At 44.3% G+C, this 21,347-nt stretch overlaps 1 protein-coding gene across 2 annotated transcripts in view; it reads left to right on the top strand.

Moving 5' to 3' along the window:
* The window catches only part of SPRED2 (sprouty related EVH1 domain containing 2), a 112,157-nt gene continuing 90,810 nt past the window's right edge, over positions 1–21,347 (top strand). Inside the window, exon 1 of one of the 2 annotated variants that reach the window (XM_049650324.1) lies at positions 1–115. In XM_049650324.1, the coding sequence (XP_049506281.1) occupies positions 90–115 (26 nt within the window). In that variant the 5' untranslated portion in view covers positions 1–89. The remainder of the gene's footprint in view (positions 116–21,347) is intronic. The other variant, XM_049650323.1, reaches the window with a different exon arrangement.

The following is a 21,347-nucleotide window of genomic DNA, read 5'->3' as shown; positions in this document are numbered from 1 at the left end:
CGGAGATGTGAAGAAGGGGGGTGAACGGACAGGAAGATGAAGGGAGCAAAGCTGCCCGCCGCGGGACAGGCGTCTAGGTGAACAGGAAAATGACCGAAGAAACACACCCGGACGAGTAAGTTTGGCCGCGGGGTGGGAAGAGGGTGCCCCGCGGGGGCAGCGTGGGGGCCGGGGCTGAGGACGCAGGCGGGGACGCTGGTTGGGTGAACTTGGCATGGGGTGCAGCGACTCGCTGGCCTGTGGGCTTCGGGATGCGAGATTTCTACCCTTGTTGAAGTGAGGAGGGGGCAAAGACTGCTGCGGGCCGGCGGGGGTGCGCCTTGGGTCGGCCGGCTGGTGGCCGCGGCGGGGGCCAAGGGCGAGCGGGTGACCTCGGGGCGGTCCCCGCTCCTTCTCCGGGGACTCACAAACACCCCCTCCCCCCCGAAATCTTTGGCCGCCGGAGCCCAAGACCTGACACCCCCTCTCCGGCTTCCTGGGGTCGGTGGGTTTTCACTTGGTGACTTTGTGACTCCTGCGCCGCCGCTCGCCCCCTTCCTCCCGGGTCCCTTAGGGAGCCCACTGGGGCCCAGGCTCCGCCATTTCGTTTTCTTGAATCGCTCTCATTTGCATACCACATTTTCATTCATAAAAACACGGCGGAGCGAGGAGAGGACTGGGCGCGGACTGCGCGGGGGTCTGCGTGAGCCCGGATCCCCCGGCGGGTCATCGCGCCGGAGCCGCCCGAGGGGTCCCGCGGCGCGTGTGAGCGTGTGTGCACACGCTTGTGGGCTCGGGACAGGCGCCCCGCGGGGTCCGGGCAGCTCGGGGGCGGATCCGAGTCGTGTGCGGCGGGGGCGGGCGGGAGCGTGCGGGACAACGTGCTGCGGGCGTGTGTGTGTGTGTGTGTGTGTGTGTGTGTGTTCGTGTGTGGGTGTGTGTGTGCGTGTGTGTGTGCGCGCGTGCACAGGCATTCGTGCCCGGCCCGCGAGCCCGAGGGGAACAATGCTCGGGACACTCCGCTGGAGGGGCTCCGGGTCTGACCCACCGCCCTCCGCGGGATGGGTGCCTTTTTTTCCCAGCCGCAGGCCAAGGTGAGGCTCCCTGCAGCCTTGCGGTCGCGAAATCGCGTTTGTCTTTCTCCCACCCCCGTCCAAGGCGTTTCCAATCGCCGGAGAAGCGGAGGCCGGGCTCCTGGGCCCGGCGCCTGAGGTCGTCGGTTTCGGGTCCGAGTGGTCACCGCACGGTGGCTGTTGACGCTGCTCAGTGGCTGTGCCCGCCACCAGCCACTTTTTTTTTTTTTTTTTTTTTTGTGAATAAGACGCTCTCCTTTATTGTCACATGATATCCTTCCCCTCCTCCCCTGCACATTCATAAATCCGGAGACTGCCTCGGCTCCTTTCATTCAGAGCTGCCATTAGCCAAGGTAGCAGTGGAGCTGGCTTTGGGCGTAAAGAGACTGTTGGCAGCCGTGAGGACGCGCCCTGGGGGGAGGCCCAGAGCTTGTCTTCGGGGAAATAGGGGCTTCGGGTAGCTGCTCTCCGGGGTCTTTTGCCCCTGCAAGCATTGAGAGTGCAGAGAGGGGAAGTGACTCAGGGTTGGATGACGGGGAGGGCTTTTCTTGCAGCAGGTGACAGAATGTTGTGCTCTACTCTTAAGAATCTACTTCACTTTTTTTTTTTTTTTTTTTTAAATGTCCCTTTATCCTTTGGTGTCTGCTGTTGCCAGGCTGGGCGGGAGGGGGTGTTGAGAGGGTTGGTGTTTGGGAAAGGGAATTTCCTTCCTGTGGTCCCCAGAGATATTTGCAGTAACCCCTGGTTTGCCAGACACCCGCAGCTAGAGAGCATCCCGCCTTGTGTGCCTGTCGCTGCCCTCCCACCACCTATGCCGGTGTTTGTATTTTAGGTATTTTGCTTTGTCTTCATAGACTGTTCTTGAAACGGTAAAATGAAAAAAGTTGTGCTTGTAGGGCTGAAATATGGAGGGGAAGAAATATGCTGCTGGGCCTTCCTCCCTTTGGGACTTGACTAATGAACAAGTATTTTTCTGGGTCTTCGTTTGTCTTTGCACACAAATAGCAGTAGTAGCAGGGAGGGACCATTACCTTGCAACCTCTGGACTTGGGGATTATTGTTGGAGATTGGTTCTACTTGCCCTGCATTGGGTTCCTTGGCTCCATCTCTTGGGAATACTGGCCTGGATTCTCCCTTTTCACCGGAGCATATCAGCTTTGCATCCTACCCCATCTTATATCCAAAGCAAAAGGATTTTGGGTGGAATCACCAGCAAGAAATGACTATCTCTATTTTCTGCTTTCAGAGCAGCTTAGCATGGAACTGGCTGCCCCCACTGCTGTGAGAAGCCCAGTTAAGACAATGGGTATTTGAGGACAGGTTCTGGTTTCAGTTAGAGAAGCAGAAAGCTGTGGTACCTTAGCCCACTGCAGAAGTGGCCTTCCCGGGATTACTTTTAATATAATGACCTTGGCCTGAGACATGAAATGTAAGCCTGTAAGAAAACAGGCTTCATGGGCTATAAACTGCCATTTGTGGACACTGTCCATTATATTCTTCAAGTTCTTATGTAATGACCCATCTGAAAAATTCCTTTTAAATGTTAATGCCTGGAAGAAGGTATCTCTCTGGGTTACAGAGCTTTGCTGTGATTGCTTTTTTGTTGTTGTGGGGTTCTGTCTGGAAGCTCCAAGCTAAAATCATTGCTTGATTACAGTAGTCATAGTAGCCTAGGTTTTTGCTAGATTTATTTACCTCTCCCCTGTATGAATTTTGATCTTTTATTTTCTCGTCAAATGGCTTTATGTTTGAGTTCCCGCAGATACCTCTTAGAAGTAGACGAGGAGTGTTAACATATAAAGAGAATTGGTGACCTCAAACTGGAGACTTATGGGAGATATATTTATGCTTTAGGTAAAATAGATTTTCTTGATAGTCCATATATATTTGAGGTTTTTCTTAAGTGATACAGATATATAAATGTCACATTTAGCATCACAGTACAATAAGAATCTTGCAAGTGGCAAAATTGTGCCTAATTTTAAAAAATAATAAATGTTTTGTCTTCTAATGCTCCTTTCCATGTGATTTAAAACTCCGCTAGTAAATATATGGTAGTTCAGGAAAGCTTGTCTGCTCTTTTTGCCGATTGCCCTAAAAAATAGGTTCCATATAGAAAATACTCTGACCACTCTCTGATCCCACTCCATCTAGAAATGCATGTTAAGGTTTATAATTCCACAGACTTTTTTTTTTATAATTCAAAAGTAAAAAGCATCGAAAAACTATTGAAAGTGATCTTTTGTACATAAGAGTGGAAACATTTTTTAAATCCTGTGCATTTTGTCTATCTTTAAAGCATTTGATTATGGCCATGAATGGTTTGGAAATTCATAGACAAAATGAAGAAACCCTTCTCAAGCAAGCTTAACTCAGGAGACATGGGTGCTCTTTAGGTATTTTGTTCCTCTCATAAACTCTTCTCTGAAACACATATCTCACTGAGAATGGACTTGTAGCTTTGTCCTTAGTCCTGTTTTTCCTAATATTGAAAGGTCTCCCCTTAAAAAAAACTTAAATATTTTTGCTGAACCATTTCAAAGAAATTAGACATCAGAACACCTTATGTCTAGATACTTTAGCTTTCCAAAAGATGAGGATGCTCTTCCGAAGCCTCAATACTATCACGCTTTACAAAACTAAGAATCATTCCCTGTTGTCTTTAACATTCAGCCTAATTGAAAAATGTCTTTTACAACTGCCATTTCAGCCAGGTGCCAGTTAAAGATCCTGAGTTAAATGCATTTAATTTATACTTAAGGCTCAAGGCTCAGCCATTTGCTCACTTTCTGATCAAAGGCAAGTTACTTACATATCACCTTGGTTTTATCTGAGTGAATAAAATGAGAGTAAATATTACCAGTCTCATGGAGTTGTGAAAATTAAATGAGATAGCCCATGTAAAGCTTACGGTTCAGCACCAGGCATAAAACAGGTGTTTGGTATTGGCTCTTTGCAGGGCCCTGAGATAGATTTCTTACAGGCTCAGCTTATTAATTTTCACACAACCCTATGAAGGAGCTACTGCATTTAACTGATGAGAAAGCTTAAATAAAGTTGCTTGCCTAAGATAGCAAACATTTTTTTATAGTACTTTACTCATTTATTCTTCCCAGCAATCCCCCCAGTAGATGTGGCATTACTATCCCCATTTATAGATGGGGAAACTGAGGCCGGGAGAAGTTGAGTAACTTGTCCAAGGTCATTATCATTAGTAAGTGAAGGAGCTGGATTGTGACTCTAGCAGCCTGGCTCAGAATGGACTGTTTTTAACCACCATGAGGTACTGTCTGAAAAGAAGACAGGGTGGCCAGCCTTAGTCATTCTGACTTCCGAGCTCACACTGTTTCTGTCAGTCTGTCCCTAATTCTTTGGTATTGGTGACAGTCTGTCATGCCGTAATTTTTTCCACTTCCCTTATCTTCCCTGAAAATGATACAAGGCACATACGGAATTAAAGTGAATTGAGGCTCACATACTGAGCCTGGGTGGCTCACTTGGTTGAGTGTCTGACTCTTGATTTTGGCTCAGGTCATGATCCCAGAATTTTGGGATCGAGCCCTACCTCAAGCTCTGCACTGAATGTGGAACCTGCTTAAGATTCGGTCTCTCAAACTGAGGGTTGATGGGGGGTGGGAGGGAGGGGAGGGTGGGTGATGGGTATTGAGGAGGGCACCTTTTGGGATGAGCACTGGGTGTTGTATGGAGACCAATTTGACAATAAATTTCATATATTAAAATAAAAAAAAAAAGATTCGGTCTCTCCCTCTCTCTCAGCTCCTTTCCTCTGCGCGCTCTCTCTCTCTCTCTCTGTCTCTCAAAAGTAAATTTAAGTAAACATGGGCTTGAAAATTCTTTGATACACCTTCAGATAATCGTATGAATTCAGAGTTGGTTATTGCTGGACATTAGCTGTACATTTATTGAAATAACGGTTGTGTAAATTAGACCTGGTACGACAAATATTGATCTAGTTTCTTTGCATCAGCCTTAAAAAAGGGATGTTTCAGGGTGCCTGCTTCTCTCAGTCCATTAAGCGTCTGACTTGATCTTGGCTCAGGTCATGATCTCAAGGTTTGTGATATCAAGCCTGCAGTTGGACTCTACGCTGACAGTGCTGAGCTTGCTTGGGATATTCTCTAAATAAATAAATAAATAAATAAATAAATAAATAAATAAACAAACTTTTTTTTTTTTTTTTAGAGGGATGTTTTACTCCACATGAACAGAATCCTTAAATGTTAAAAACATGGAGTTGACTCTGTGGAATTGGAATCTTGGTCCATTCATCAGAAGATCTTGAAAGCAAGACAAAAAAAAAACAAAACAAAACTTGGAAAGACCTTAACAAGCCTGTAAGCCAGGACATTATCATTGTATAAAATTAAGTGCCTACTTTGAGGCCATCCATCTTTCTCTAGGTGGTGGGCTTGGGCTTCTCTCCATCTGCTAGGCTTGTTTCCACAGGGATTTAGCAAGTGCTTCCTCTTTTCTAGCTATGTTTGATCCCCTTTGCTTTCCACTTCCTTTAGCCAAATAAAACATATACAAAGTGAATCAATAGAAATACCAAAACTATTCTGCCTCAACAGTCTGCTTACTCATGCTCTTTATTCTGAAATTTTCTTTCTTCCTTCCCTTCAACAAGTGAAATTCTGTTCATTCCGCCCCCCCCCCCCCCCACCAGTTCTGTGGCCATTCCTTTTATGAAGTCCTCCTAGACTTTCCTCACCCTCCACTCTTCGAGTCAAAACTGAGGACTTTTTAGAGCATTTTTTCCCCACACCGTATGGCAGTTATCACCATTTAGCGTTGGGTTCTTAGTAGCTAGATTCTAGGTTCTTAGTAGAATATGAGCTTTTTGGATTCAGGATTACCTCTCAACTGCTTAGTTTTCTAGTTGTTGGCTCAATACTATTGGGCACATTGCTTTGTAAATGTCTGTTGAATTTAAAAAAATGGATTTAATTATTTTAAAATTCTTTGTCCCTACCAACAAATGCAGAATGCAACGATTACAATCATTGTATTTGGTTAACTTGCAGTGTGTATAAGCCCCCTCTGAGAAAATCCATGTTCACAGGTATCCTTTGGCTCATTTTGTGGAAATTGGGTGCAGAACTATCTGGTGGTAGTGGTCTGTGATTGATAACTCAAAACCATTTTGATTCCAGTCACTGTTGGAGGAGTTGGGATGTGGAAGATTTTGAGTGCAATAAGCCGGGGCCTGTGTCTCTGCTTCTGCAGGAAAATCTCTGCAGAAAATCACAATATTAACAATTTGCGGTAGCTGCAGGGTTCTGATGGAGTCTTAACACTTGAAGTTGGAGATGGCCGTGCTGATGAACACCAACGTTGGCATACTTCCTATTTTACTGGACTGAACACAACTACACAATCTAACAGCAAAATCCTCAGAAACTGAACAAGATGATAATAGAGGCAGAGCAGGACGTTTTGGCGTGTGTGGTTATTTTGGCTGGTTTTTAAATAAATTGGGCTCTTGTGTTGTTGTTGTTGTTGGTTTTTCTGAGACGCAGTCATATTGATAAACTCTTGTAAATGTTTCTTTTTAATCAATATTTAAGGCCAGAACACTGATGATTTTTTTTTTTTAAGACATTTCCTGGGGCTTTCAGTCACTGGAATAGAAGGACTATTTATACTAGTGCACACAGTGCCCTATGGAGCAAAATGCATTTTCTGTGTGCTTGCCCTAAGATGCTTGAAGAATTGTTGCCATGGCTTGACATGTGTCCCATGTCATGGGAAGGAAGTCAGGCCAGGATTTTAGTAAAATACTTGATAGTAACTGGCATAGGATAGGAGTTCACTAAATTAAGTAGCAGCTGTTGTATAACTAATTTCTCAGGTTGTCTTTGTCAGCAGTGTGTTCATCTGTGGCATATCACATACAGGGTAGCAAATTGTGCTTATGTTATTTATGCTACTCTCAAAGGGTAGTTTAATATTTATGTAAAAACAAAATTTCTGCCTTTGCATTCACGTAGAGTGCAGAGGTGAAGAAATGGATCTTGACTTCATCCTAGCATTTTAGAGCTGGAGATTAGAACAAGGGCAGCTTCTAAAATGTATGGCTTTGGCTCCTGTGTGTACTGAAATGATGATTTTTCAAATCTGGTTGTTTTCATTTTTAGATATATTCCCTTTGGTCCATTCCTAAGTGCTTAAATTTAATTATCAGTTTAAGTTTTTTAATTGTCTTTCCTAGTTCATCTGGTAATGACATCTTTGTCTTTTCATTACTTATTTCTCTTATTTCTTTTTCTCCTTGGCGTTGCTTTGGCTCTGGCTTCCAGTATTGATTTTTTCAGATAAGCACTACTTACTTTGTATTTGCCTCCCGCCCTGAGAATGCACAAAGAAGGTTGGCTCATCTGCCCTTCTAGGTGTGGGAATAAGAGCTTATTCACCCTTAGGCCCATAACCTTGCAGAGTGCAGAGCCCTTAGTAGGCTTTCTGCAAACGTTTATTAATTGGTTAAGGCAAATACTCATTAATTGAAACATAATTTTACCTTATATCAAAATATAAAGTAGTATTCTTACTGTACCTACATCTAAAAAGACTTTGAGATTGCCTTTTCAAAACTTCCAGGAGGGGTGGAAGAAATACAGCTTTGGGGCTCACGCCCTGCCTCTGCCTTCTACTGACTGAAGGCTCCTGGCCAGTGCTTTAAGCCAGGAGCCCTGGGTTAATGTAAATGAAGCTCACTCTACTGTCTTATTCATAGGCTGTTAAAAAGTGGAAATGAAATTGTGAAGGTAAAGCATTTTAGCACAGTGCCTAATGAATTGGGAATTCAGTGGGACTTCCTCACCTCTAGTGTCTCACATCATATAGCAAGGTATCCTTTATTTTCAGAATTTACAAGGTAGAGGATATCCATTAACAATATTTTACCTTCACGTTTTTGCGGCAAGAGACAAGATTCTCACTTTATGCCTGTGAGAGCTGAAGTGACCTGCTCAAGGGAGTTGCTAGGAGAATTAGACTCTAGAAGTCATGTTCTGCTTTTTATTTGGCTTTCCAGTGCTGTGCTGGTAGGTCCTTCTAGAGTAGCACTTTGGTTTTGGTGCTGTAATATCAGTGAGGCCCAGCTGACTACTGGCCTTTTTTACTCAGTGATCCTAGCTGGCTATTTCCTGTTTTGTAGTAGCTTGCTTCCTCTCTTACTGTCAGTGCACTTACCTATAGGAGCATCCTTGGCTTTTTTGCCATCCCTGTCTGTGGTCTAGAAATCCATCACCAATGTCATTCAGATTGTTTCTAAGAGTCAGTAGTCTTCGGATGGGATGGGGGTGGGGGCTGAAGGTTCTTTTAGGAGTAAGTTGGCTTATGACTTGTTTTGTCTACTTGCATGCCATGTTGGTGTTTATGTTTTATATTTTCAGCAAAGAAATGAAGTGAATGCTAGAGCAGAGGTTTCATTTAATCATCAGCATCCCAATAATTTTACTCATTTTTACAGATCTTTTAAAGCTGTGTAAGTGTGAATATAGTTTTAATGTAGTAATTAAATCTTTCTCCTTCACTTAATAGGTTAAATCAAATCTGTGCTTTTTCTTAGGCTCAAAATTCCAAAGCAGGTCTGCTCTGCCAGAGTAGTATTCACTGGCTCAGTGTTACTTTTGGCCCTGAAGGCCTAATGGTTGCCTTCTTATTAATCTGTGTTTAAACGGGTTTCAGATCCGGAGTCTGCTGTTTTTAAACCAGCTTTAAGGCCCTTACCATCCATTTATGCCAAGGGGATTCAGGGACACCAGATTACAGGTATCCGTTTTGAGTGTGGTAGACTTTGAACCTAAAGAACTTGACTGTGGAAGATCCTTGGACTCTAATTGCAAAGCAGTGTACAAATTATCTCATTGGGTAAAATAACCAGGGTGGTGAGGCTTGAGGAGAGGGAGTGACCCGGCTGTTGAGCGCCATTCACTTACTGCACCTAATGCACCAGGCACCCGGTCTTCCAGACGGTACCAGAGCTGTGACTCAGGGAGAGTCTCTGTCCTTAGGGAACTTACGTTCTAGAGTGCTGGGCACTTTCATATGCCTTAGGGGTGTGAGGACAGCATCATCTTGATGATTGACTGCCAGAGTTGTTTTCTCTTTCCTTCCCCTGCTTCTGCAGGGTTCCTCCTAGAGCTGCAGGCATTGGGATCCCAAATTTGGGGTGGGAGGACCTTGTTATCCAGATCATTAAAGGAGCCACATACCTTTCCCAGAACCCCCCTAACAGATCCTTCAAGTTATTTTTAGGGTGTGTGTGCGCTTTGTGTACACAACACGTGCACTCACACGTGGACGGAATATGTCTGACAGGCAAGGGAAAGATTCAGAGAGGTTAAGTAACTTGTCTGAGGACACAGCAGAATTTGTTATTTTTAGTCCAGGTCCTTTGACTTCAGGTCCCACTTTTGTAGAGTATCCCTTCATAGAGCTTTAGTTTTCTTGTATAAAAAAAATTGTGTGTACAGCTTGATTTATATTCCTGTCGAGCAGTTGAAATTAGAACTCACGTTGGATCCCGAAAACACACCTCAAAACTGAGGTGACATTTCTTTCTTGCATTCCTTTTCAGCTCTGAAGACGGAAGCAGGGCCCACAGAGGTGGCCTTTTCTGTACTGATATAAAGGGTGGAGGCACCTGGGTGGCTCAGTCAGTTAAGCGCCTGACTCTTCATTTCGGCTCAGGTCATGGTTTCATGGTTTGTGAGTTCAAGCCCCACGCTGTCAGTGCAGAGCCTGCTTGCTTGGGATTCTCTGTCTCCCTCTCTCTCTCTGCCCCTTCCCTGCTCATTTGTCTCTCTCTCTTTCTCTCACTCTCATTCTCAAAATAAATAAATAAGCAAATAAACAAAAAGGGAAACTATAGGTACCTCTTTGGGAAAGACAACTAGCCACCTTATCCTTGGAAGTCCCTATGAGCAGAATGGATAACCATGCACAGTGTTCTCCTGAACCTGTGGTTTAGCCTCGTTATTTTGAGAGGAGGACCAAACATGAACTTGCATTGGGAATCTTGCAAGATGAGGCATCTGATTTAGTAAGGCCTCAGATTCTGCATTTTTAATGGACTTCCACATGCTGATGGTGCTCTTGCTCCATGGACCCCACTTTATGAGTAGCAAGGGCCTATCTGTGCTTGTGATGATAATAAGCTCACAGCTGCCAGGTTTGTGTCTTCAAAGGCGACTTCACATACTTGGCATTCGTTGAAGAAGCTCATTGGACAAGATGGTGCTGCTTATTCACAGAGAGATTATCAAGCAGCCACTTCCCCATCCCTGGCAGGGTTTCCGGCTTTAAGATCCAGCTTGATTTCAGATGGGCTTGTACTGGAAGAATTTTTTTCTTACGGCTTAAAAAAAGTTCTTGGTGAATGCCAGGAGGCCAAACAGATCCGTCACTTAAAAGAAATACGGAGCCCTTAACACGTTGTATGTAATGTCTGGGGTCAGCTGGCATGTGGCACCTTCCAGGACAAATCCGTCTTGTATGGAAAGCCTGCTGCTCCAGGGCGCGCTCAGCCCTAGAAGAAATCACAGGAAGTAATTAAACAGAGAAGGTCAGAGAAAGAGGAAGTGGTTGTGTTGTTTCTGATGCGAATAGCATTGTTGTTCCTAGGGATCCAGATGCTGGTATTTAAGTCTTCTGGAATGTGACTGCTTGGGGATTTGATTGTATTTAAATTGCAGCCCTTTTAGTTTATTCTTTTAGACAGCAATCTAGTTAGGAAATGAATTGCTTTTAGGTCTTATCAGGAATACCCACGTGCCTAGGCAGAAGTTTTAAGCAGGGAGTTGCTTAGAGCTTGGCAAATTGCACCTAAATGAAATGAATGTCAAGACTATTAGAGGTTAATTTTAGGTGTCTGGAGTTGTCCTTAATTCTCCTGATTAAACACTTTAACATAATAGTTTCCTTAATTGGAATAATGATGGAATATTAGCATGCATATTAAACCATTTACCCAAATTTGAATAGGGTTAAAATGCAAATTATCCATCACTTGTCAGTGCTTACTCTTTAGAGATGATTCCTGGTGAGAGATGGGGAAGAGACTGGAATGTGAATCCACTTTGAGGCAACATTGCTAGGAGAGCCAAGAATAGGCCAGAGGATGGAGGTGAGAGACCCTTTGTTCCCCCAAAACAGAAGTACTAGAAACCCCAGCACTGATGATGGTAATAACTGCAACACGGAGGCAGATGCAGTGGGAAATCTGAAAGGAGCGGACTGTAGATCTTCTCGTTGTATCTTCCTTAGCCTGTCATATTTTTCGTAGACAGGAGGGACATAGGAGACTAAAGATCTTCCCCTTCCTCCAGCATTTAGACACCCCATCTGAAGTCCTGATCTGATGCCACCACCCAGCAGTTCCCAAACGAGTGGCTGAGAACCCATAAGCACTCTAGGTGTCTGTGATCCAAATATATAATGTCACCCATTTTTATCTGTTCCTCTCTTTCAGTGTACATAGCTGCATTTATAGAATAATAAAACACAGCCTCATCAAAATACAACACAATTCACGGTGAATGTTTGTTGAATATTTTTCTCAACTCACAGATACTAACAAATACAACTGTAATCCCTGGGGAGGGGAGCTGGTCCTTGAATTTTCTCCCTGTGAGTCTTTATGCTTAGAAAATTGGGAATCCTTGTGGCCCTCATTCTGGATGTAAGAATGTAAGTGTGGTCATTCTGTAGAGGACTCATACGTGAGAGGGTTTGTTCCCACTCCAGGGTAGATTGGTTGGAAGGTCTGAGGAAGGTAGGGGCCAAGTTTAGTTGGACGAGGACAAGTTGGAAATGAGTCAGGACATCTCCCCTAGAGCCTTGGCATGATGTGGGGTCTTCTGATTCTCTTCCAGTTCTTGCCCCTTTTTGTTCCCACAGTCAGCATTATCCAACCTGTGCTGTGCAGATCTCAGATGGATACCGAGCAGCAAAGAAGATGGGTACTGTGTTACCGTATGCATAAAGCTCTGGGAGTCCAGAAACTTAGGTTCCCATTCCTTCTTTGCCATTAACCTCCTATGCGACCTGAGTTGTCGATCTTCTCTGGACTCTGCTTTCTCATCTCTAAAATAAAGGGTTTGTATAACATGACAATATTGAAGGACTCTTCTAGTTCCAGATACTGCAGGGAGAGTTAATGTTAAAAAAACGTATTCGTATTTATTTGTAAGCATAATATTCTTTTTTGTTTTGTTGAAGCATAGCTGATGCACAATGTCACATTCGTTTCAGGGATACAGCATAGGGATTCAACAACTCTATACCTTACGCTGTGCTCACCAAAGGGCAGCTACCATCTGTCACCATACGATGCCATTACACTACCATTGACCGTATTCCCTATGCTGTACCTTTCACCCTGTGATTTATTTACTCATTCCTTAACTGGAAGCCTGTACCTCTCCCTCCGCTTCACCCATTTGCCCATCCCCCTCCCCTCCCGTAACCACTGGTTTGTTCCCTGTATTTATGGGTCTATTTCTGCTTTGTTTATTTTGTTTTTTAGATTCTACATACGAGTGAAATCTTTGGTATTTGTCTTTCTCTGACTTATTTCACTTAGCATAATACCCTGAGGTCTAACCAGGGTGTTGCAAATGGCCACAGCTCCTTTTTATGGCTGAGGAATATCTCCTGCTGTGAGTGCATATGCACGTGCCACACCTTTATCCATTCATCTATTGATGGACACTTGAGTTGCTTCCCTAGCTTAGCAATTTTAATAATACTGCAATGAATGTAGGGGTGTATATATCTTTTGGAATTAGAGTTTTGTTTTCTTTGGGTAAATACCCAGTAGTGGAATTACTAGATTGTATGGTATTTCAATTTCTAATTTTTGAGGAGCCCCTATACTGTTTGCCACAATGGTTGCACCAGTTTACATTCCTACCAACAGCACAAGTGTTCTTTTTTCCGCATCCTCGTCAACATTTGTTATTTCTTGTCTTTTTGAAACTAGCCATTCTGACAGGTGTGAGGCCATATCTTACTGTGATTTTGACTTGCCTGGTGATGAGTGATGTTGAGCATCGTTTCATGTGTTTGTTGGCATAATATTCTTTTTTAAAACAGAAAAATACCAGGCAGAATGTAAGTACTTTTGGCTGCACCAGTCAGGGAAGAGTTCACTTTTAACAGGAAGGGACTTGAATTTTACAGGACTCAGGTAAGGATGGTGGTGGTATTTTGTGGGGAGGCACAGGTCAAGCCATATAGGGAGGAAGCATCTCTTGTCCAAAGGTTTCTTCCATAGGCAGGAAACTCCTCTTTTAGGTTTATGCTGGGGGAGCTCAGAGAAAGAGCTGGTTGACTTCGCTGAGGCTAACTTTGGGAGGCTATTGAGTGCCAAGCTAACGAAGTGGTTATTTGAACATTTGTTCTTTAGGTAGGACAAAGCTGTTTAAGGTTTTGAAGCAAAGAGATGATGAAGTGGTAGGTTGGTAAATTCAAATTAGTCAAACTAGTTAGAGGGTGCAGACTAGGCCGGAGTCAAAGAGGCTGCTAATAATTGTTGCTCTACCATACCTGGGCAGGACTTTTCTCTCTGGCCTTAATTAAATGCAGAGGCATTGCTGCAGAAAGCTTTGTTCCAAGGAGGGTGTCGTTATGTTTATTGGAGGAAGGTCAAGTGGGCTGTGAAATTGAGAACAAAATTAACCAACTTACTTTGTAGATCAAGTCTACAACTTGGGAATAACCCAAGCGAGTTTTTTTGTTTTTGTTTTTAGTATTGTTACTTCTGCAGAAACACAGCACTGATCTGTTAAAATTGCCCTGGTGAAAGTGGAGGATACATTGCCCTTTCTCAACAGAGTGAAATGGTTGCAATTAGACCATTAAATTATAGAACTGGAGAGGATCTTAAGAAAATACCATCTCAGCTATCTTCTTTTACACGTAAATTGCAGTCTGGAGAGGTCGAATGAGTATCCTGGGGTCACACAGCTAGTTGGTGGTTTGGGATATGTCCGTGAGCAGATGTCATCTGGCCTTGGTTTCAGTCCTGTTTGGGGCGCTATGTTAAATATTCATGACAATTGCTGCCCTCAAGTTGTGGAACCTTGGAGAGACAGGAAAAAGATGGTGGAAACAGTCAGTTCAGGTAAACATGGTCCGTGTAGATGGTGAACCATCAGGACAGAACAGATCGCTAGCTTTGGTCTGCTCCCGTGCAGTAGGTTGCAGTACTTGAGCTTGCCAAATGCTGTCCCTGTGTGGCTCGCTTGCAGATGGCAGGTAGGGGTCCTGAGGTCTGGCTTCCACGTGTTGTGTTTCAGGGACAAAAGGGCAGGGAGTAGAGACAGAAGACGGCCTCTTTTAGCTCCCCATTCTGCGAGAGAAGAGATGAGCCCTTAGATGAAAAGTTGAAATACATGTGATGGTCAAAGGTTTTTGCACCTGGGCACCGGCAAAAAAGTTGATGAAACATTACCCCTGCTTGTTTTTTCTTCCCAGCGCCAGTGCCTCTGTTCGCCCCATGTGTTTGCTTTTGATGTTAACTGCCAAGGCAGTGTGGTCATAGACAGCAGGAAGTAATATTTGATACGCAGGTCTCGTGGGGTGGGGGTAGGTAGATGCCAGGATGGGAAGGGTGGCGGTTTTGGCACATTCGTGTGAGAACGTGGCACGCTTCTCAGCCAGCAGGTGTTGTTGCAGCTAAGAAAGGAAGGGAAGAGTTGATCACCTGGTCATATAAGAGCATGTTTTATGGTAGCTTTTTACTCTAAGTTTTTCTAAGGTCTCTGCCGCATGAGTTGAACCCAGATAAAGTTGGGATTATCCTTTGTACCAAACACAGCTAGTGGTGTGGCCAAGGGCATTTAGAAACCTAGGCTTGGAGAGGAACGAAATAAATCTCCAGACCAAGACACAATCCCCAAGAACCAAAGGTCCAGCGGCCAGGCTGGGAGGACTTACCCTATTCTGCCAGGGTGAGACCTGATCCGCTCCCCATTCTGGCTTTGAAACTACAGTTTCCAGTCAGGACTCCCCCTGGGATAACAAGATTCACACTGCTTGTGTAGGATAGGAAACTTGTATTTTTAAAAATTTCTTTCTCTTGGGCTTCTGTCCACCCCTCCCTTTTGTTTCTTCTTGTTCATCCCCTTCAGCCAGGCATTCTTCTCACTTATAAAGGGTCCCTTGTAAGCCTAAAGATTCCAGTGTGGAGTTTTCAGACTCCTACTTCCAGTGCTTCTGGATCATCCAAATGATGCGGATCTTTTGGTCGTAAATGATGGATTCCCCCTTCCACATTCCTCGTGTTCCACAACGAACAGCACAACAGTGACCAGGAGAATTAGACAGGTGTGGTCCACCCACCGTCCCTGGCACGCACCCTAAAACAGAACCCCCCCCCCCCCCCAGCAAATGTTCTGATTCTCAGTATCACAAGAGACTCCAAGGTGGAGCATGTCTGGGGGTGGTTTGGGATGCTGTTGAGGATGCAGTGCCCTTCCTACTTTCTAGTCCTATCTGTTTCATCCCCAGATGAATTGAATTAGAATTTCATCTCCACCCTGTGTGTCATTGTTGAAATAAACCTCGGAGAGTCTAATGTGTTTTACACTACAGGATTGGGAAGAGGGGAATGGCCAGCCAAACCTCTGTAGGGTTGTAACCAACCAAGTTGGTATCGACTAGGGAGAATCTCCTCTTCTTAAAGATCCTGGGTGACAGATGTTAACTAGACTTATTGTGGTGATCATTTCACAGTAGACATAAATATCGAATCATGTGCACCTGAACCTAACATAATGTTATGTGTCAATTATATTTAAAAAAAAAAAAAAGACTCTCCCACCCAGTCTGTCACTACCATTAATTTATCTGCCATTTGGAGTAGTCTGCCATTTTGGAAGGTATTCAGAAGGCAAGACACATCCATACCAGCGAACAGGAATATTCTGAGGAATGTTTCTCCTTCTTTTCTTGCCCTTTCCTCTTGGTTCCATCTCATTTAAGTTGGATAACAAATAATTGCTAAGGGAAGACGATACCAAATTGATGTTACATGTGAGGTGAGATCATAAGAGACAAGAAATAAATTCTGATTGTTGATCCAAGAGCTCTTTTATTTAACAAAAAAAATTCTAAAGCATATGAAAAGATCACCTACAGCTGTCCAATATTATGACTGTTTTTTATTATTTTTAAAAAAGGTTTTGCCGAAACTTTGAAAGACCTATTAACTTGGTGATGTAACCCAGATGCCTTTAGGATACAAAGTGATCTATTTTAATAGTTGAAGTGGTAAATATAGGTTTTGTTTTGTTTTTTCTTTGGTGGAGTGGAACCAGTTATTGTTGCAGGGAACAAGTTCTCGCATTTGATTTTTGACAAACCTTTGTTAACGTGGGACTGGTATTTGCTCAAATTTAAAGGAAAACAGAATTATAGAATCATATGCTTTTACCTAGAAATGAAAATACATTGACTTAAAACAGATGTCTCGCACAAAAACCGATGCCATGTTTTAAAATTGTAGCTTGTCACCCAGAAGTAGGAGAAAATGTGAAGCGCAGACACTTAAAAATGGGACACAGTCTTGCACAACATTGTAAATGTACTTAGTGCCACTGAACCATACACTTAAAAATGGTTAAAATGGTAAATTTTATGTGATGCTTATTTTGCCACAGTTAAAAAATTAAACCAAAAAAATGGGACCAGAGTCAACTTAATGACTTAATAAGAGCTCAGAGACTTCTTTCCAGAAAAATAGCAGGTGAGCACAACTTTCTGGGCCTGATGTTTTCTGAATCTCCTATGTAGAATCCTCATTTGTAGGTTTCTAGTTTCCTGTTGATCCCTAAGTCTTCTACCATCCCCTCTTCTGTTCCTCCCCTCAAAAAAGTTCCCTTCACAGAAGCCTGAGGCAGATGAACTTGGGATTACTCCAGTGACACTCCTAAAGGTTCCTGCAGTTGACTGAGTATGTGCATTTCTTTCTGTACTAACGTGTCTTGACAAGGGGTTGGAACCTCCTAGAAAGTGCTAAAGGTCCCAACAGCTTTGCTGTAGAGCTAACAGCACAGCTGGTCTTCATTGTGGGTGGTGTGGCGTTGAACCCTTCCCAGCCAGGGAGACCAGGGTTGAGGGTCAGCTCATTCAATAGTGACCAACCAATTTGGCCTTGGGCAAGCACTTCACATCCCGTGAGCCTCAGTATTTCTCAAGTAGAGCAAGAATGCTAATTCGGAGGTTGGGACAGCCGTGTGGGATAATAATGCAAAAAAGAATGTGCTAACACACATGTAAAGATCAAGCAAGTCGGCCCTTCCTCCTTTCCCCTATTTGGAGACCAGCAGATTGCTAAATTGGCAGGTGAAATTAAGAATCACTTAATTCAAACAAACGTGTGAGAACAAATTTGTGCTGTAGCGCATAAGAAAACAATCTGCTCCTTGAAAACGTTAGGCCCTTTTTTGGGGTTTTTAAGACTAGATGTTTCTCTTTAAGTAGTTTTACTAGTAGCATGTTGGTGTAAATTGGATCGTTAGCCTTTCTGAGGCAGCATACCCTACAGTGGGAATACTGGCCACTTTTTATATAACTTGTGTGGATTTTTCAATAAATTACACACGAACTCTTACCAACAAGTGCTCATTCTTGATTGTTGAAAATTTATGCTCATTCATAAACTGTTTATGGATTTGACACTTGCTGGCCTTGGGAATACTCAAGTCACCACATTACCACATTTGATACTTAATTTGGTAATCTCTGTGTCCGGTAGGAAAAAACAAATCTTGTAGTGAGCTGCGGTGATAAGCGTTTGAGGATAACGTTTTTCATGGTCGAGGGCACAGTTGCCCATAGGAAAGCACCCCGCACTCCTCCCCCTCCCAGGACTGAAACACAGGATCTGAAGATCTTACCAATTCAGGGAGCTAAGAAGCATGACCTGTTCTACTGCGCTGGATGGCCCTTCAGTCCTTGCTTGGACACTTCTGCGATAAGGAGCCCCCGTGCCCGGTGACTTGGGCACACAGCTCTGATTGTCGGCAAGCTCCTCTGTGAAACCACTGTCCTCCTCAGCAGCAACAACTAGTTCTCTTGTTCTGACCAGCCTGCTGATACGTGAAGGCAGTGCTTGCTCTCTTCCGCTGGCCAAGCATCATCCCAGGCTCCTTATCAGGGGTCAGGTTCAACCGGGTCTCTCATAAAGTGGGGGCCCAGAATTGGAGGTGCTTTTCCAGATGCAGCAGACTCTTAAACATTGTGATAGTTGCCTCTCTTCATGCAGTCTAGGGTGGCTGGAGGTCGGTATAAGGGCACCAGACCGTTTGCATCAAAAATGCTGGCTGCTTCATGCTGAGCCTTCACCCTTGATTTTCCTTTTCACAGATCTGTTGGTCACCCTCAGCTGCTGTGGGCTTTAGAAGAGTAGACCTCCCTCCCTGTGACAGGGCCAAAAGGAGGCCCTCCTTGTGCCAGCCTGAGCGTGCAGGCATCCTATTGGCTCTTGGTGTGCTGGGCACAGATGGGGAGGGCACTCGTTCCTTTTCCAAAGGAGCTCTCCACTTCTAGGTACAGTACTCTTGTCTTTTGTATTCCCTGGATGGGATTCTTTGGTAGGGGTGTAGAAGGCCAGGCAAGAAGGTGAGGGAGGTGCTAATAGCATTGAAATTGTTGTTTCTCAGAGCTGGTCCTGGACCACCTACTCAGAGTCAGTAGTCAGCAGGGCTAGTTAAAAATACACACGTCTGCAGCCCACGCAGATATCCTGGACCAGCCTCTCTGGGGTGTGGCCCAGGGAATCTGCATTTTTGAAAAGCTCCCCCAGGTGATGCCTCTGACTGCAAGCCAGGAGATCCACTTCCTAAATTGTAATTCCATCTTTGATGTTCATTTTCATAAACGTCCGACTACTGAGTACTCAGGAATCTTAAAGGCCACCTTTGAGCCTTAGTCCAGCCACCACTCAGTGCTTTTAATAGTTCCTGAGTATGTATTTACACAATCTGCATTTTATGAAGCCCATAAAGGCACATTTACCCAACAAGTCACCAGCGCTCCAAAGGTCAGTTTTCCTCGACTTGTATGAAAGGCTCTTAACTCAAAGTCAATTAACACCAAGATAGACGCCAATTAAGGCAAGGAAGTGAGCTGTTCAGGCCAACATTCCGACCGCAACTTTGTCCCTTGTTGTTGCTTAGTTTTACAAGTCCCTTCACGCCAGTTACTTCACATAACCTGTACATGTGTGGCCCATTACTGCATACAGGTAAATGTGCCATTTGTCACGTCATCATGCGGGAGTGCTGTCTAAAAGCATGTAATTTAAGCAACTATGGAATGATGCCATGTTAGCACTTTTGCCACCGACCGAATCGCCCTCCCCAATGCCAGCAGCGGGGATATCAGGAATGCTGGGGAAGAAGGGCAGGGCCTCCTGGGCTCCTTCAGTGTTGCTTTCACAGCCTCCTGTTGAATGAGTCTTGCCTAAGTCCAGAGCCGGGATTTCCTCGTTTACGGAGAGCAGTTCCTCAAAAGAATTACAGGAAGATTAATTGAGATAACGTGGATCACATGCTCAGCACAGTGCCTGGTACGTGGAAAGCAGACCATTTAAAAATGGGTATCTCCTACAGCTGCTGCTGCTGCTGTGGCTGCTGCTGATGACAGAAATTGAAAGCCCTGAGAGAGAACTAACCCTTTAAGTTAGCAGTTACACTAGGTCAAGAGCCTCAGTTGCTAGGTTTTCCACAGTGAAGGTGCAGTGAAGCCTCAGGTCCTCCCGCAGCGGTCCGGACCCTGCCCGGTCCCCATCCAGACGCCAGCTGGGCACCCTGCACTGAGAACCATTCCTCAAAGGAAAGGTATGGAAGTGCAACAGCCTCCTTCTGGTTTCTCTGTAGACTCTGTGCGTGATGTCTCTCAACCTAACTTCATACCTATAAAAGCCTCATCCTTAGGGGAAAAAAAGCTAGGTCCTCTTTTGATTTGGGAACCAGTTTGGGTTAGGTGAAGAACTGGGATGCTGAGTACAAGCAGTGACATGAAAAGAAACTCTGCCTGAGAAGGTATAATCAAGTGTCACCAGCATGCTAAAGACCCCCATGGGGCACCTGGGTGACTCAGTCGGTTGAGCGACCGACCTCAGCTCAGGTCATGATCTCACGGTTTGTGAGTTCGAGCCCTGTGTCGGGCTCTGTGCTGACAGCTCAGAGCCTGGAGCCTGCTTCGGATTCTGTGTCTCCGTCTCTCTCTGTCCCTCCCCTGCCCATGCTCTGTCTCTGTCTCAGAAATAAACAAACATAAAAAAAAAAAAATTAAAAAAAAAAAGACCCCAACATGGGCAGGGAGGAGGGGCAGCCCAGTACAGTCTGTTTACAGATTCTCTGGCATCAGCACATGAGTTATGTCATTACTTTTTCACACTTAAAACTGTTACTAGTCTTCATCAGGAAACAAAATTCCCATTACTAGAAGTGAGGCTGTTAAGTGAGGGCATTTATTCTTTTTTTAATGGTGTCCAAGGTGCAAATTGCTAAGAGCTGTGTTAGAGGATGGCAGGAGTGGCTTCTTGGTAGAAACCAAAGGATTTAGACCAGCGCTGTCCAGTAGAACTATAATGTGAGTCATGTAAGTAATTTTAGGTGTTCTAGTAGCAGTGTTTTTTTTAAAGTAAATACAAACAGGTGAAATTAATTTTAATTTTATTTAATCCAATACATCTAAAAATTATTAGTGAGGGGGCACCTGGGTGGCTCAGTCAGTTGAGCATCTGACTCTTGATTTTGGCTCTGGTCATGATCCCAGGGTTGTAGTATTGAGCCCCATGTGGGGCTCTGCACTGTGTGGAACCTCCTTGAGAGTCGTCCTTTCTTCCTTTCTTTTTTTGTAATTTTTAATTTTTTTTTAATATTTATTTTTGAGAGAGAGAGAGCACGAGCTGGGAAGGGGCAGAGAGAGAGAGAGAGAGGGAGACACAGAATCTGAAGCAGGCTCCAGGCTCTGAGCTGTCAGCACAGAGTCCCATGCGGCGCTCAAACCCACGAATCGTGAGATCATGCCTTGAGCCTAAGTCGGACGCTTAGCCAGCTGAGCCACCCACACACCCCTACTCGAGATTCTTTCTACCTCTTCCCCTCCCCTGCTCTCACCCTGGCACGCACGCACGCATGCACTCTCTCTCACTCTTCTAAATAAATAAACTTAAAAAAATTATTAATGAACTATTCTGCATTTTTTTTCCATCACAGTTTTGAAACGCAGTGTTTTACACTTGTATCCCATCTC

Source organism: Panthera uncia, assembly GCF_023721935.1.
Source record: "Panthera uncia isolate 11264 chromosome A3 unlocalized genomic scaffold, Puncia_PCG_1.0 HiC_scaffold_11, whole genome shotgun sequence".
NCBI classification, from domain to species: domain Eukaryota; kingdom Metazoa; phylum Chordata; class Mammalia; order Carnivora; family Felidae; genus Panthera; species Panthera uncia.
The sequence above is the reverse complement of the archived record's forward strand: the minus strand, read 5'-3'. Positions and strand labels throughout refer to the sequence as shown.